Source organism: Phascolarctos cinereus, unplaced genomic scaffold (genome assembly GCF_003287225.1).
Source record: "Phascolarctos cinereus isolate Bilbo 61053 unplaced genomic scaffold, phaCin_HiC Scaffold_2;HRSCAF=192, whole genome shotgun sequence".
NCBI lineage: Eukaryota > Metazoa > Chordata > Mammalia > Diprotodontia > Phascolarctidae > Phascolarctos > Phascolarctos cinereus.
The window spans coordinates 201021579-201034021 of record NW_027555625.1 but is presented as its reverse complement, the minus strand read 5'-3'; the positions used below and the strand labels follow the sequence as shown (position 1 = coordinate 201034021).

Here is a 12443-nt window from a genome sequence, read left to right as displayed (position 1 = left end):
GGTCATTGGTTATTGGAAGGATCAGTAAAGGTCTTATGCAAAAGATGGTGTTGGAGCTGCATCTTAAAGGAAAAGGGATTCTCTGGGGTGGAGGTGAAGAGAGAGGGTATTCCAAGTGAGTAGTATGGCTGCTTCTACTCTTCCAGTCTCCTTATATCTTACCCCCTCCCTTCCCACCCCCCTGACTCTGAAGTCCAGTAACTGACATTGGTCTCCTTTGTGTTCCTTGAACAAGACACTCCATCTTTCAACTCAAGGCATTTTCTTTGGCTATTCTCTAGTTCTTGAATTCTCTCCTTCCTCATCTGTGAATCCTGCCCTCCCTGACTTCCTCTGAGTCCACCTTTTACTGGAAGCTTTTCCTTAACCCTCTTAAGCCTAGTACCTCCCCTGTGTTGATTATTTTCTGTTTATGTTATATATAGATTCTTTCTACATTGTTTATTGTCTCCTCCATTGGATTGTGAGCTCCTCTAGGGCAAGGACTGTCTTCTATCTTTGTTTTTATCCCCAGTGAATAGCACACTTCCTGGCACATGATAGGTGCTTTATAAGTGTTATGGAGATAGGAGATGAAGTATTATGTATAGTGAACAGAAAAGGCTAGTATGGCTAGATCAGAGAGTGCAGGATGGGAAAAATGTTTGATGAGGTTGGGAAGTCATTATGTAGGTCTTTAAAAGCTAAACAGAGAAATGTACCCTAAAGACAGTAGGAAGCCATTAGAATTGATTGAGTAGTAGAGTCATGTAGTCAGATTTGTGTTCAGGAACAATTACTTTGGCAAAAGGATATAGGGTGAACTAGGGAGGGTGAGAGATTTTGGCACAGGTACCATCCTGGAGTCTTTTGTAATAGTCTAGGCCAGAAATGATAAGGGCCTGTACTCAGTTGGTAGCTGTGTGCATGGAGAGAAGGGGACAGATGTAAGAGAGGTTGTAAAGGTAGAAATTACAAGATTTAGCAACTTAGTGGATGGGTGGTGTGACGAAGAGGGAGGAGTCCAAGTTAGTGCTGAGCTGTATGAATCTCAAAGGCAGAAATAGGGAAGTTTGCTAGAAGGGATGGCTAGGGGCAGCTAAGTGGAACAGTGGATAGAGCTCTGGCCTTGGCGTCAGGAACTTTGTGCGTTCAAATCTGGCCTCAGACACTTGATGCTTCCTAGCTGTGTGACCTGGCGTGAGTCACTTAACCCTGATTTCCTCACCAAAAAGGAAAACAAAAGGATGCTTAGGGAGAAAAATAACGAGCTCAGTTTTGGACAGTTGCGCTTAATCTGTCTCTGGAACATCTAGTTCCAAATGCCTAATAGGCAATTGTGATGTTTAAAAAGGTTCAAGAGACATAGTTTCTGGGTAATTTAGTTATCTTATTAATAAGGCCAGCAGGTTATTAATAAAAGGATGGTCATTTGTCTGTCTCTGTTAGACCAAAAACAGTCATGACAGGGGACTCACAGCTTATATACCCTTCAAAACAGTAGGTGGTCCATCTAACAGCAATCAAGTCTAATTGGTTAATGTGATTGGAAGTTGGCTGTATTAAAATGAAGGGCTGAGTATCTCTATACCAGACCACTCATAGCATTAGGCTGTAAGTTCAAAGAATGTATATTCCATCTGTGCCTGAGCTGAACACCATGGGCTTCCCTACCCTAGATTAAATTCCTTACTAGGTTGGGTGAGGTCTGACCAAGATAGAGGAGAGTCAATGCAGTCACATTATCAGTAGCGTCCTTTGGACTGAACTTTTAAAGACTTCAGAAGGGGAGAACTCTGCATCTCCTCCTGAATTATTAATAATCATTTCTCACATAGTTGGTAATGCAGGACTGAAGTTAGGGAAGAGATGGGCTTGATACAGAGCTCTCTGAGTGATCTGCATAGAGGTGATAGATAAACCTCTGGGAGCTAAAGAAGTTACAGAGAGAGAGAGAGAAGAGAAGAGGGCCTAGGATAAAACCTTGTGGAAAAACCAGTTTCAGGGGCCTGATATATAAATGTAACCCTGGAGTGGAGATTGAAGAAAGGTCGGACACCTTTCTTCAGAATTAGGAGCTTTAATTAGGACGGAGTAGTGTCATAAAGACCCAGAGAAAAGAGAGTATGCAGGAGGAAAAGATGGTCAGGAATGTCAGTTGCAACAGCTAGATTGAGAAGGATTAGGACTGAATAAAGAGCATCAAATTGAGAGATCATTGGTTAACTTTGGAGAGAGCAGTTTCAACTGAGTGATGAGGTTAGAAGCAGATTATAAAAGTGGTATGGGAGAGAAAGTGGAACTGTAAATGTAAACAGCTTTTTCAAGGAGTTTTGTTTAGAAAGAGAGGTGACATACAGTCAGTCAGTAAACATTTATTAAGCCCCTATCATATGCTAGGCATTGTACTTATTGCTGAGGATACAAAGAAAGGCAAAAGACAACATGCAGTCAACTATGTATAAACAAGGTATATATAGGATAAATAGGGAATGCTCAACAGAGGCAAGGCACTATAATAAGAAAGATTGGGAAAGGCTTCCCACAGAATATGGGATTTTAGCTGGGACTTGAAGAAGCCAGAAGAAGGCTATGAAGAGGAAGAGCATTCCATTCATGGAGGACAGCCACAGAAAAATCCTAGAATCAGGAGATGGAGTGTCTTGTTTAGGGAACAGTGAGAAGGCCAGTGTCATTGAATTGCATAGTGCATAGGTGGTTTTAAGAGGTATGAAGACCAGAAAGGTAAGGGTCAGGGCAGGTTATGAAGGGCTTTGAAAGCCCTTTGGTCCTAGAGGTGATCCAGAGCCACTGGAGTCTGTTGAGTTGGGGTTGGAGGTATATAACATGGTCAGACCTGTGTTTAGAAAGATCACTTTGATGGCTGAGTGGAGGATGGACTTATGATAGGTAATAGCATAGGCATAATCAGTCAGTTAGTAAACATTTATTAAGCTCCTACTATGTGTCAGGCACTGCTCAGGTTCAGGCTCAGACTTAGTATTATTTCTGGGTTTGGACTGGGGCCTACTGGATATAGGTATTCCTACTCTGCCTCCAAGGTAGCTGGTCAAAGGAGTGGGGACATGGTGAAGATAGGGTAGGGGGTGCTGGTTCCTGGCACAGAGTTAGCCTCCTTAGTTTTTTTTTTAATTAATTTATTTTGAATTATCAACAATCACTTCTATAGGCTTTTTAGTTTTAAATTGTTCTCCCCCTCCCTCCCCAAGACGGTGCACAATCTGATATAGGCTATACATATACATTCCTATTAAACATATTTTCACATTAGTGATGTTGTAAGTAAGAATTAGAACCAATAGGAGGAACCACCAGAAAGAGGAAACAAAACACAACAGAAGGAAAAAAAATAGCAAATATAATCTTTGATCTGCATTCAAACTTCATAGTTCTTTCTTTGGATGTGGATAGCATTTTCCATCATGAAGGCTTTGGAGATGTCTTAGATCCTTGTATTGCTGAGAAGGGTTAAATCTATCAATATTAGTTATCACACAGCATGGCTGTTACTGTGTACAATGTTCTCCTGGTTCTGCACACTTCACTCAGCATCAGACCATACAAGTCTTTCCAGGTTTTTCTGAAATCTGCCTGTTAATCATTTCTTATAGCACAATAGTATTCCATGACATTCATATACCACAACTTGTCCAGCAATTCCCCAGTTGATGGGCATCCTCTCAATTTCTAATTCTTTGCCACCACGAAAAGAGCTGCTATAAATATTTTTGTACCTCTGGGTCCTTTTCCCATTTGTATGATCTCTTTGGGATATAGCCCTAGAAGTACTATTGCTGGGTCAAAGGGTATGCACATTTTTATAGCCCTTTGGGCATAGTTCCAAATTGCTCTCCAGAATGGTTGGATCATTTCACAACTCCATCAACAATGCATTAGTGATCCAATTTTCCCACATCTTCTCCAACATTTATCATTTTCCTGTTTTGTCATGTTGGCCAGTTAGATAGGTGTGATGTGGTACCTGAGAGTTGTTTTGATTTGCATTTCTCTAATCAGTAGTGATTTAGAACATTTTTTCTTGTGGTTATAGATGGCTTTAATTTTTTCATTTGAGAACTGCCTGTTCATATCCTTTGACCATTTATCAATTGAGGAATGACTTGTATTCTTATAAATTTGACTTAATTCTCTATATATTTTAGAGATGAGGCCCTTATCAGAGACACTGGTTAAAAAAATTAATTATTTTAAAGTTTTCTTGTTTGAATATGCCAAGTAGCCTTCATTTTGCTCCAACCTTTCAGGAAAATATTTGTATCATAGACTAGAGAAAAAAGAAAATGGTAATTACTAAAATCTCTTAGAATCTGTGGCAAGTTGAGTCAAAAAATTGGTTTTCCTTTTTCTTTTCAAATTTAATTTTATTTAGTTTTTTTGTTACCTTTTAAGTTCTAAGCTTTCTTTTCTTTCTTTCCTTCCTCCCCACCCTGAGCTGGAGAAGGCCACCATTTGGGATATAGATAGATATAGATATATAGATATATCTATACACATATATAAAAACATAGTATGCATCTATTTATAAATTCTGTGGAGGTGGATAGCAACTTCCTTCATAGGTCCTTTGTAATTGATTTGAATATTTATAATACTCAAAATAGCTTAGTCATTCAAAGTTATTCTTCAGACAATATTGCTGTTACTGTATCCAACATTCTCCTTGGTTCTGCTCATTTCACTCTTCATTATTTCACGTGTGTCTTTCCATGTTCTTCTAAAATCAACCTGCTCATCATTTCTTACATTGCAGTATTCCATCACAATCAATTTACCTCAACTTATTTAGCCATTCGCCAATTTATGGGTTTAATCTTTGGACTTAATTCAAGATTGCTCTCCAAAATGGTTGGACCAGTTTACCGTTCTTCTAATAGTATATTAATATCTCAGTATTCCACATCTCCTCCAACATTTGTCATTGTCTTCTTAAATCATTGTAGTTAATCCGATAGGTATGAAATAATAGCTCATGGTTATTTTAATGTGCATTTCTCTAATCAGTAATGATTAGAGCATTTTTTCTCATATGACTATATATAGCTTTGATTTCTTCATGAAAAAACTGCCTGTTCATATTATCCTTTGGCCATTTACCAGTTAGAGAATGAGGTTGATCAAAAGGTTGATTTTCCTCTTTCTTTTTCCTCTACCTCACAGTCTCCTAAGTAAACACTTGAGTGCTTGAGAAAAGCTCTCTCCAAAGCACATTCATCTCTTCCAGGGCTGAAGTCCTCCTTTTCTATCAAGATTGTTTACTATGGAATCTGTCAAAGGTTTGGCCCTCAGAGGAAAAACTATGTGATAGGATATTGTTCAGCAAGTTCCATTCTGTTTCCTATCAGCTAGTTGTCTTTAAAATGTTTTGAAAATTATGTACCTTTTTTATGTAAGTCCAGTGCAAAAATATTAGATTTCAGTGTTCACACAGTGAATCAAAATGGATATTGAATAGACATTTAATAGAAATTATAGCTATTTATCTGTATGTATATAGCTATCACAGATTTAGATCTGGAAGACTATCTAATTCAACTCTCATTTTACATAGGAGGAAACTGAGGCACAAAAAGATATGAGTGGCTTGATCCAGGTTATTCTGCCTTTGCTATCCAACTTCTTTATGGGATTTCACTTCCTTGTTTATCAGAAAAATGTCCCTTTTTGGCACAATGGTCCCTCAACACAGGAAAGAAAATTTTAAGTTAATGTAGCAAAGAAAGTGTGGGAAGAAGACCAATATTTCAATTTGGTACCATTTTAAAAGTTTGTTAATATTTCCCTTCTCTTTTCTTATTTTGAATTTTAAGGCCTTAGTTAATTTACCTCCGGGTGATCTTTATTTAGGGTAACAAAAGAGTCACTGAAAAAAAGATTGGTTCAGTGGTATTTAAATCTACTCCTTAAAAAAAATCTACTCCTACATCATTTAAAGAAACTTTGTTCTTTTTATGATTACCTATGAAGTTATGATAGCAATTTAGTTTCTGTTTGGTAAGGGAAGAGTGAAATGAAACTGAGAATTCCCATTTCTATTCAATAAACATTCATGAAGTGCCTGCTAAGAGTAAGGCACTTGAATGAATTCATTCATTCAACAGATACTGAGTAAGGGCCTATGGAGCTCAGGGCGCACTCTGATAGGAGCTGGTGGTATAGCAACAAAGTCAAGTCAGTCCCTGTCCTTAAGGAGTTTGTGTGCTTTAGGGGGGGAGAACATGTGAATCGATTAATAAATACAACATAATTTTAGGAGAGGAGAGAGCATTAGCAATTGGGCAGTCAGGTAAGACCTTTCATAAGAGGTGCCACCTGGATTGAGCCTAGAATGCAGACAAAGATTGAGAAGTGGTGCTAAAGAGGGCTTGTCAGACCACTTGTTCTCTGTGAAGGCTTAGGGACCAGTCGCCTAGTTTGGCTGGAATATAATATGCATTAAGAGTAATAATACAGAGTAAGTCTGGAAAGAGGGATTGGAGCTCAGTTAAAGAGGATTTTGAAATACCAGGCCAAAGGAGTTTGTATTTCATTTGAGGTAATAAAAGCCACTGAAGATTTTTGAGCAGCTGAGTAACATGGTTAAGGCCTGTAATTGTTTTCTCAGTGTTGTGGAAGATGTACTGGAGAAGCCTAGATAGAGACTGGGAGCAGAGAGAGAAACTATTGTAATAGGAATAGTGCAGGTGAGAGGTGATGAGAATCATGTAAATCAGGCCTGCACAAGATATGACCTGTGGGCTGAAAAGGATTTGGGGTAGCCCAGGAAAAATGCAGGGTTGCCATTGCATACTCGTTCCTGTTTGTCACATGACTCACAGCAACTAACCATCGTCAGTCTGTCTCTAGTCTAACCTATCTGCAGCTAGAAGAAGTTGAGCCTATTCTAATTTTAGCACCTACCTACTACCAAGGTATACAGGTTTGGTGTAAATGGATAGAAGAAAGGATCTGAAAATAGATATCCTGCAGGTAGAACTGACAAGGTCTGTCAACTGATTTGAGATGGGAAGAGAGAATAATGATGACCCTGAATTTGTGAACCTTTGTAATTGGAAAAGATAATAGTACCCTCGGTAAAAACAAGGACATTTGGAGGAGGGGCAGGTTTGAGGGGAAGATAATGAGTTCTATTTTTGGACATGTTGAATTTGAAATGATTACAAGATAACCAGGTGGAAATGTCTAGCAAGCAGTTGGTGATATGGGACTGGAATTAAGGAAAGTTTAGAGCAAGAGTCCCTATGGAAATTTTACTGCAAATAGGAATTTTAAAAATTAACTGATCATTATTATTTTCAATCAATAGGGCAAAGCAACAGTAATTCTGATACCTGTGCTGAATTTCGAATAAAATACGTTGGTGCCATCGAGAAACTGAAACTCAGTGATGGGAAAAATCTTGAAGGGCCACTGGATCTAATAAATTACATAGATGTGGCGCAGGTAAAAAAAGTTGTGTGTGTAAGAGACAGAACTTGTAGTAAATATGATCTTGACATCTCAACTTGGCTGTTATCTAATCTTAGATAATGAATTCTTGGCTATGAAGAATGTACTCTTGAAAGGTCAGTAACATAGCAGTCCACTAGATAGCACTGTTTCCATGGGTTAATTCTTGAACTATAGTTCTAGCAGGTTTAAAAAATATATTTAAAAAATTTACTATTAGTTAATATTTATTGAGTATTGCCTGCTTCACAGTGTTTAAAACATGTTGGGGACTTAATAACTTACAAGATGTAGAAAAAACTTTGTACCTTACATATAGTTGTTTTATTTTTTTTTTCCTAAGGTCTCTTGAGACGTTCTATTAGAATAATTTTGTTAACCTCATTTTTTTTTCAGTAAAATTATAAATTTTGACATGGCCAATGTGGGAATTTTTTTTTTCTTCACTGTGCATATTTGTTACCAGGGTTTTGTTTTTCTTCTCTTTTTTTAGTTGGCTAGGGAAGAGGAGGGAAGAAGAGAAAATAAATGCATGTTAATTTTAAAACATAATTGAAAATAAAATTTCTCATCTTGATAATTGATCACAATTTCTGTTTCTTGAAAACTTAGCCATAATTCTATTGACATATCAATTGGTGGAAGTGAATGGGAAAGAAAGATTAGTATATGTAAATGGTAAAATAAATCTGTTTCTTAGTAATCTATGAAATTGAGTCAATTTGTTATTTTAATAGGGAAAAGATACTCCTGATAATGACTTGTTTAGCCATTCATGTCCATATTAACCTACTAATTGATATATTATTTCTCCATTCATTTTAATTGTGAGTAATGAGTTAATATTTTTATATATTAATACTTTCCTATTTTAAATTATATAATTAATATTTTATACCATGGTAAAATTATTAGTATTAAGTTGTGATGATAGAGTTAATTCTGTGGGATTAAAATTAGTTGGATCTAGTATGGTAATAGAAGTGTCATTTAATCTGAGATAAAACAGTCTTTCTTCCAAAACTAAGTTCAGAACACTAATAATGCTGCTACAGCAATAACTGTAGGAAATAGTTCATGTTTGTGTAACAGTATTCTAAAACTGGATAATCAAGACCCTATCTTGAGAGCATTGCCTGCATAATATAACAGGATTTTAAATTATTTTAAAAACTAAAGAACATACTCTTTTTAAAAACTTTAATATTTTTATATTTCCCCAATTACATGTAAAAATGATTTTTAACATTCATTTTGAGTTACAAATAGTATGGTTTGATCTGCATTCAGAATCCATTAGAATGCAGATCAAACCATACTATTTTTTACTTTATTTTTTCGTGGTTTTTGTTTGTGTCTTTTTTCACAACATGACTAATATGGGAATATGTTTTGCATGATTGCACATGTATAGCCTATGTCAAACTGCTTAGTTTCTCAGGGAGGGGGGAAGAAGGAAGGTTATTTGTTAACTCAGGATGTGTATAGCATTTTTAATCATGAGACCTATGCAACTGTCTTGTATCACAATGTTACTGAGAATAGCCAAGTCATTCACAGTTGATCATAATACAATATTGCTGTTACTGAATACAGTGTTCTGGTTCTTCTCTCTTCACTTTGTATCAGTTCATGTAAGTCTTCCTAAGTTTTTCTGAAATCATCCTGCTCATCATTTCTTACACACAGTAGTATTCCATTACAATCATATACCATAACTTGTTTAGCCATTCCCCAATTGATGGACATCCCCTGTCCACTTCTTTGCCACCACAAAAAGAGGTGCTATGAATATTTTGTAGAAATAGCTCCTTCCCCCGCTTTTAAAAATCTCTTTGGGATACAAACCTAGTAGTGGTATTACTGGATCAAATGGTATACAGAGGTTTATAGCCCTTTGGGCATAATTCTAGATTGTCTCCAGAATGGTTGGATCTGTTCACAATTCTACCAACAGTGCATTAGTGTCCTAGTTTTCCCACATCCCTTCCAACATTTATCATTTTCTTTTTCTGTCGTATTAGCCAATCTGATAGGGGTGAGGTGGTATCTTGGAGTTGTTTTAATTTGCATTTTGTTAATCAGTAGTGATTTACAGCATTTTCTCATATGACTATAGAAAGCTTTCATTCTTCTTCTGAAACTAGGAGGCTCTGACTGGACTTTTCATGTAGAACTTTGGTGGTGACTATTTTTCTTTTTTGTTTTTCCTTTGGACTTCAAAGCAAGATGGAAAGTTACCATTTGTTCCTCTGGAGGAGGAGGAGTTTATTATGGGAGTTTCTAAATATGGCATTAAAGTATCAACATCTGATCAATATGTAAGTTTATCATGTCTTTTAAATATAATTTGGAAAGAAAAAAGATCATTAGTGATTTAATATTCTCAAATTACCAGAGACCTTGTTGTGTTTAGATAGATGCCCCATCATTCATTCAACAAACATTTGGCCAACACCTACACTGAATAGGACTCTATCTGACAGCAGGGAAATATTTCCCTGGATCTGTGTACTCAGTCTGTGAGTCTTGTACCCCTTCAAGGGCCATGGAGTCATTACAAGGGATCACTGTGTCCACACGCAAATAAGCCACCTGATCTAACTCCTCAGTACATACCTTCTGCTGACTCAAGGTTTCACACAGATATGTTTCTGTATAGTATTACTGGGGTTTTTTTTATATGCTACTATCATTAATAAAATATGAAACATTAACAAAGTCATGGTAGGTTTTTGTCAGTTTCTGAATTGCTAGAAACTAAAAAATAGCACAATTATAAGTATGTTAAGGACCATGAAATTTGTTTTTAGTTAGAAGAATGTTTTCTCCCTGAAAATATTGATTTTATTGGCTTAAATAATGCACAGTCACTGCCCCCCTTTGGCGCTTAAAGTCTAGTGAGGGGGACAAAACATACGAATCTCATATTGCTGTTAGAAGTGCATTAAAGAGGTGCAAAGGAAAGTGCTCTGGTAGGAAGGTCTAAGGGAGACGATGTTTGTTAAAAAAGCAAGCACATCAGGGAAAGTTTTATCTTCTTGTCTGATTCCTTGGAGGAGTTAGTGGGAGGGGCCCATTCTGTAGGTAGAGGTGACTAGTTCATATCAGCAGCTGCAATCACAGGAATCCTTGAAGCTGTTTTACCAAGATAAGAGATAAGATTCCCCTTTAATAGGGAAGGAACCTTTTAGGATGGTATTTTATTATTATTATCAATATACATTGGAAAGTAAAGTTAGATTGACTTCCTTTCACAGAGCCCAAGTTAGGGATGTGATATATTAAAAAGTACTCTTTAAAGTGGACTACAGAGGCTGACTTAGCAGAGGGCTCTCTATTTTAAGGCTTTTAAAAGCATTAGGTTATTACGTGACCATCTTTGGCCAAATTTGTGAATATTATATTGAGAGACTTCTGTGAGAAGCTTAGTTGTACTAGTATGTGTGTCTCCCCAGAACCAGAACCAGCATTTATAATAGCTATGATCATCCTGGATTTTCCCCTCATTTCTGTAGGATGTTTTACACAGACATGCTCTGTATTTAATCATCCGGATGGTGTGTTATGATGATGGTCTAGGAGCAGGAAAAAGCTTACTGGCACTAAAGACCACGGATGCAAGCTATGAAGAGTGTAGTCTATGGGTGTATCAGTGTAACAGTCTGGTAAGGTTTTGGCCTCTTTCATTTCTCCCATTCCCCACCCCTGCCCCCAATTGTTAACTAGCTAATCTAAACCAAGAATCAAAACTAGGAAACTCTGATTAGTTTTTCAAGGCCTGGGATGATAACATAATTCTGGAGGCTGAGAACCTTTGGGAAAAGTATCATATTAAGTCATAATCCACAGGAAATATTTTTAAAAACCAGTGAATGCTGCTTTTAGTAACGTTACTTTTTTCTTTTTATTTTACATAATATAGGAACAAGCACAAGCTATTTGCAAAGTTTTAGCCACAGCTTTTGACTCTGTATTAACATCAGAGAAATCATGAGCTCCTGCTAGAGTGGAAGATAAATGACTTCAGCTGAAAGAAGCCAGCATTCAGGATGAAACAGGAACTTTTATCTCCAATAAGGAATAAAGAACCCTCATTCCAGTTTCATAAAGAAGAAAATGCATTTTAAAAATATAGATCATTTCAACCCTGCAAAAGTAAAATTTTCTAAATTCTCCCAAGCATTTCTGAAACCCAGTTAAGTGTTATGACTGTCAATGAAGTGAACTTTCTGCTTGGATTATAAAAAGCTTGCATGCCAAATTTGACCCCCTCTTAGCTTACCTAGCTTAGCACCAGAAAGTGTTGTGTGTAAAAACATTTTAATGTATAATAAACATTGCAACTTAATTTACCTTGTGAACGCTGAATGTATTCTAGAGCCATCTGCTATTGAAGTGATATGATGAAGGGGGGGGCAGGGTAGAGTATTAGTTTAATCAAAAGACTTGGGTTCTCCTGCTTTGGCTTTGTGGCCTATGGATTGCTGAGGAAGGCAAAGCCTGGATGTTGGGTCCCTCCTGGATTCTTGGCTTTGCCCCGACTGCCACAGTGGGGTTGGGCAGACTTCTTTCAGACTTTTAATTGCACCTAGTTTAGGTCCCTTACAAAGGTAACTGTTGATAGCACTCCAACATACTAGGCTATCTTTTCAACATATCTAATAATAGAGGTTACACATAGGAGCACATTCAAGAAAAATAAGTCAGCTTAAAAGCTTTTTTTTCCAGATGGTTAACTAGAGTAAACTTTGGAAATATGCTCTTGAAAATAAGTTGATTTAGGTTATACAATATATACAGTTGCTCTGCAACTACACCAAAATAATCAAATGAATGAATTGAATATTATACATCTCAAATAGGATTCTACGCTGCAGATTCGGTGTCATCCCCACCTTTTGAAACAGTTAACACAGCCACCAAATAGATTTGTGCATAAAATTTCAGTATCAGCCTCCCTTGAAGTTTGCTTT

General features: G+C 36.9%; 1 protein-coding gene across 3 annotated transcripts in view; it reads left to right on the top strand.

Annotated features, from left to right (window-relative positions):
* Positions 1-11818, top strand: part of LOC110212610 (integrin beta-1-binding protein 1) — a 28616-nt gene extending 16798 nt beyond the window's left edge. For all 3 annotated transcript variants that reach the window (XM_078149762.1, XM_020992611.2, XM_078149761.1), the window contains 4 exons: positions 7325-7461; positions 9693-9788; positions 10986-11135; positions 11393-11818. In XM_078149762.1, coding sequence (XP_078005888.1) covers positions 7325-7461; positions 9693-9788; positions 10986-11135; positions 11393-11464 — 455 coding nt within the window. In that variant the 3' untranslated portion in view covers positions 11465-11818. The remainder of the gene's footprint in view (positions 1-7324; positions 7462-9692; positions 9789-10985; positions 11136-11392) is intronic.
* Positions 11819-12443: the final 625 nt, after the last annotated feature.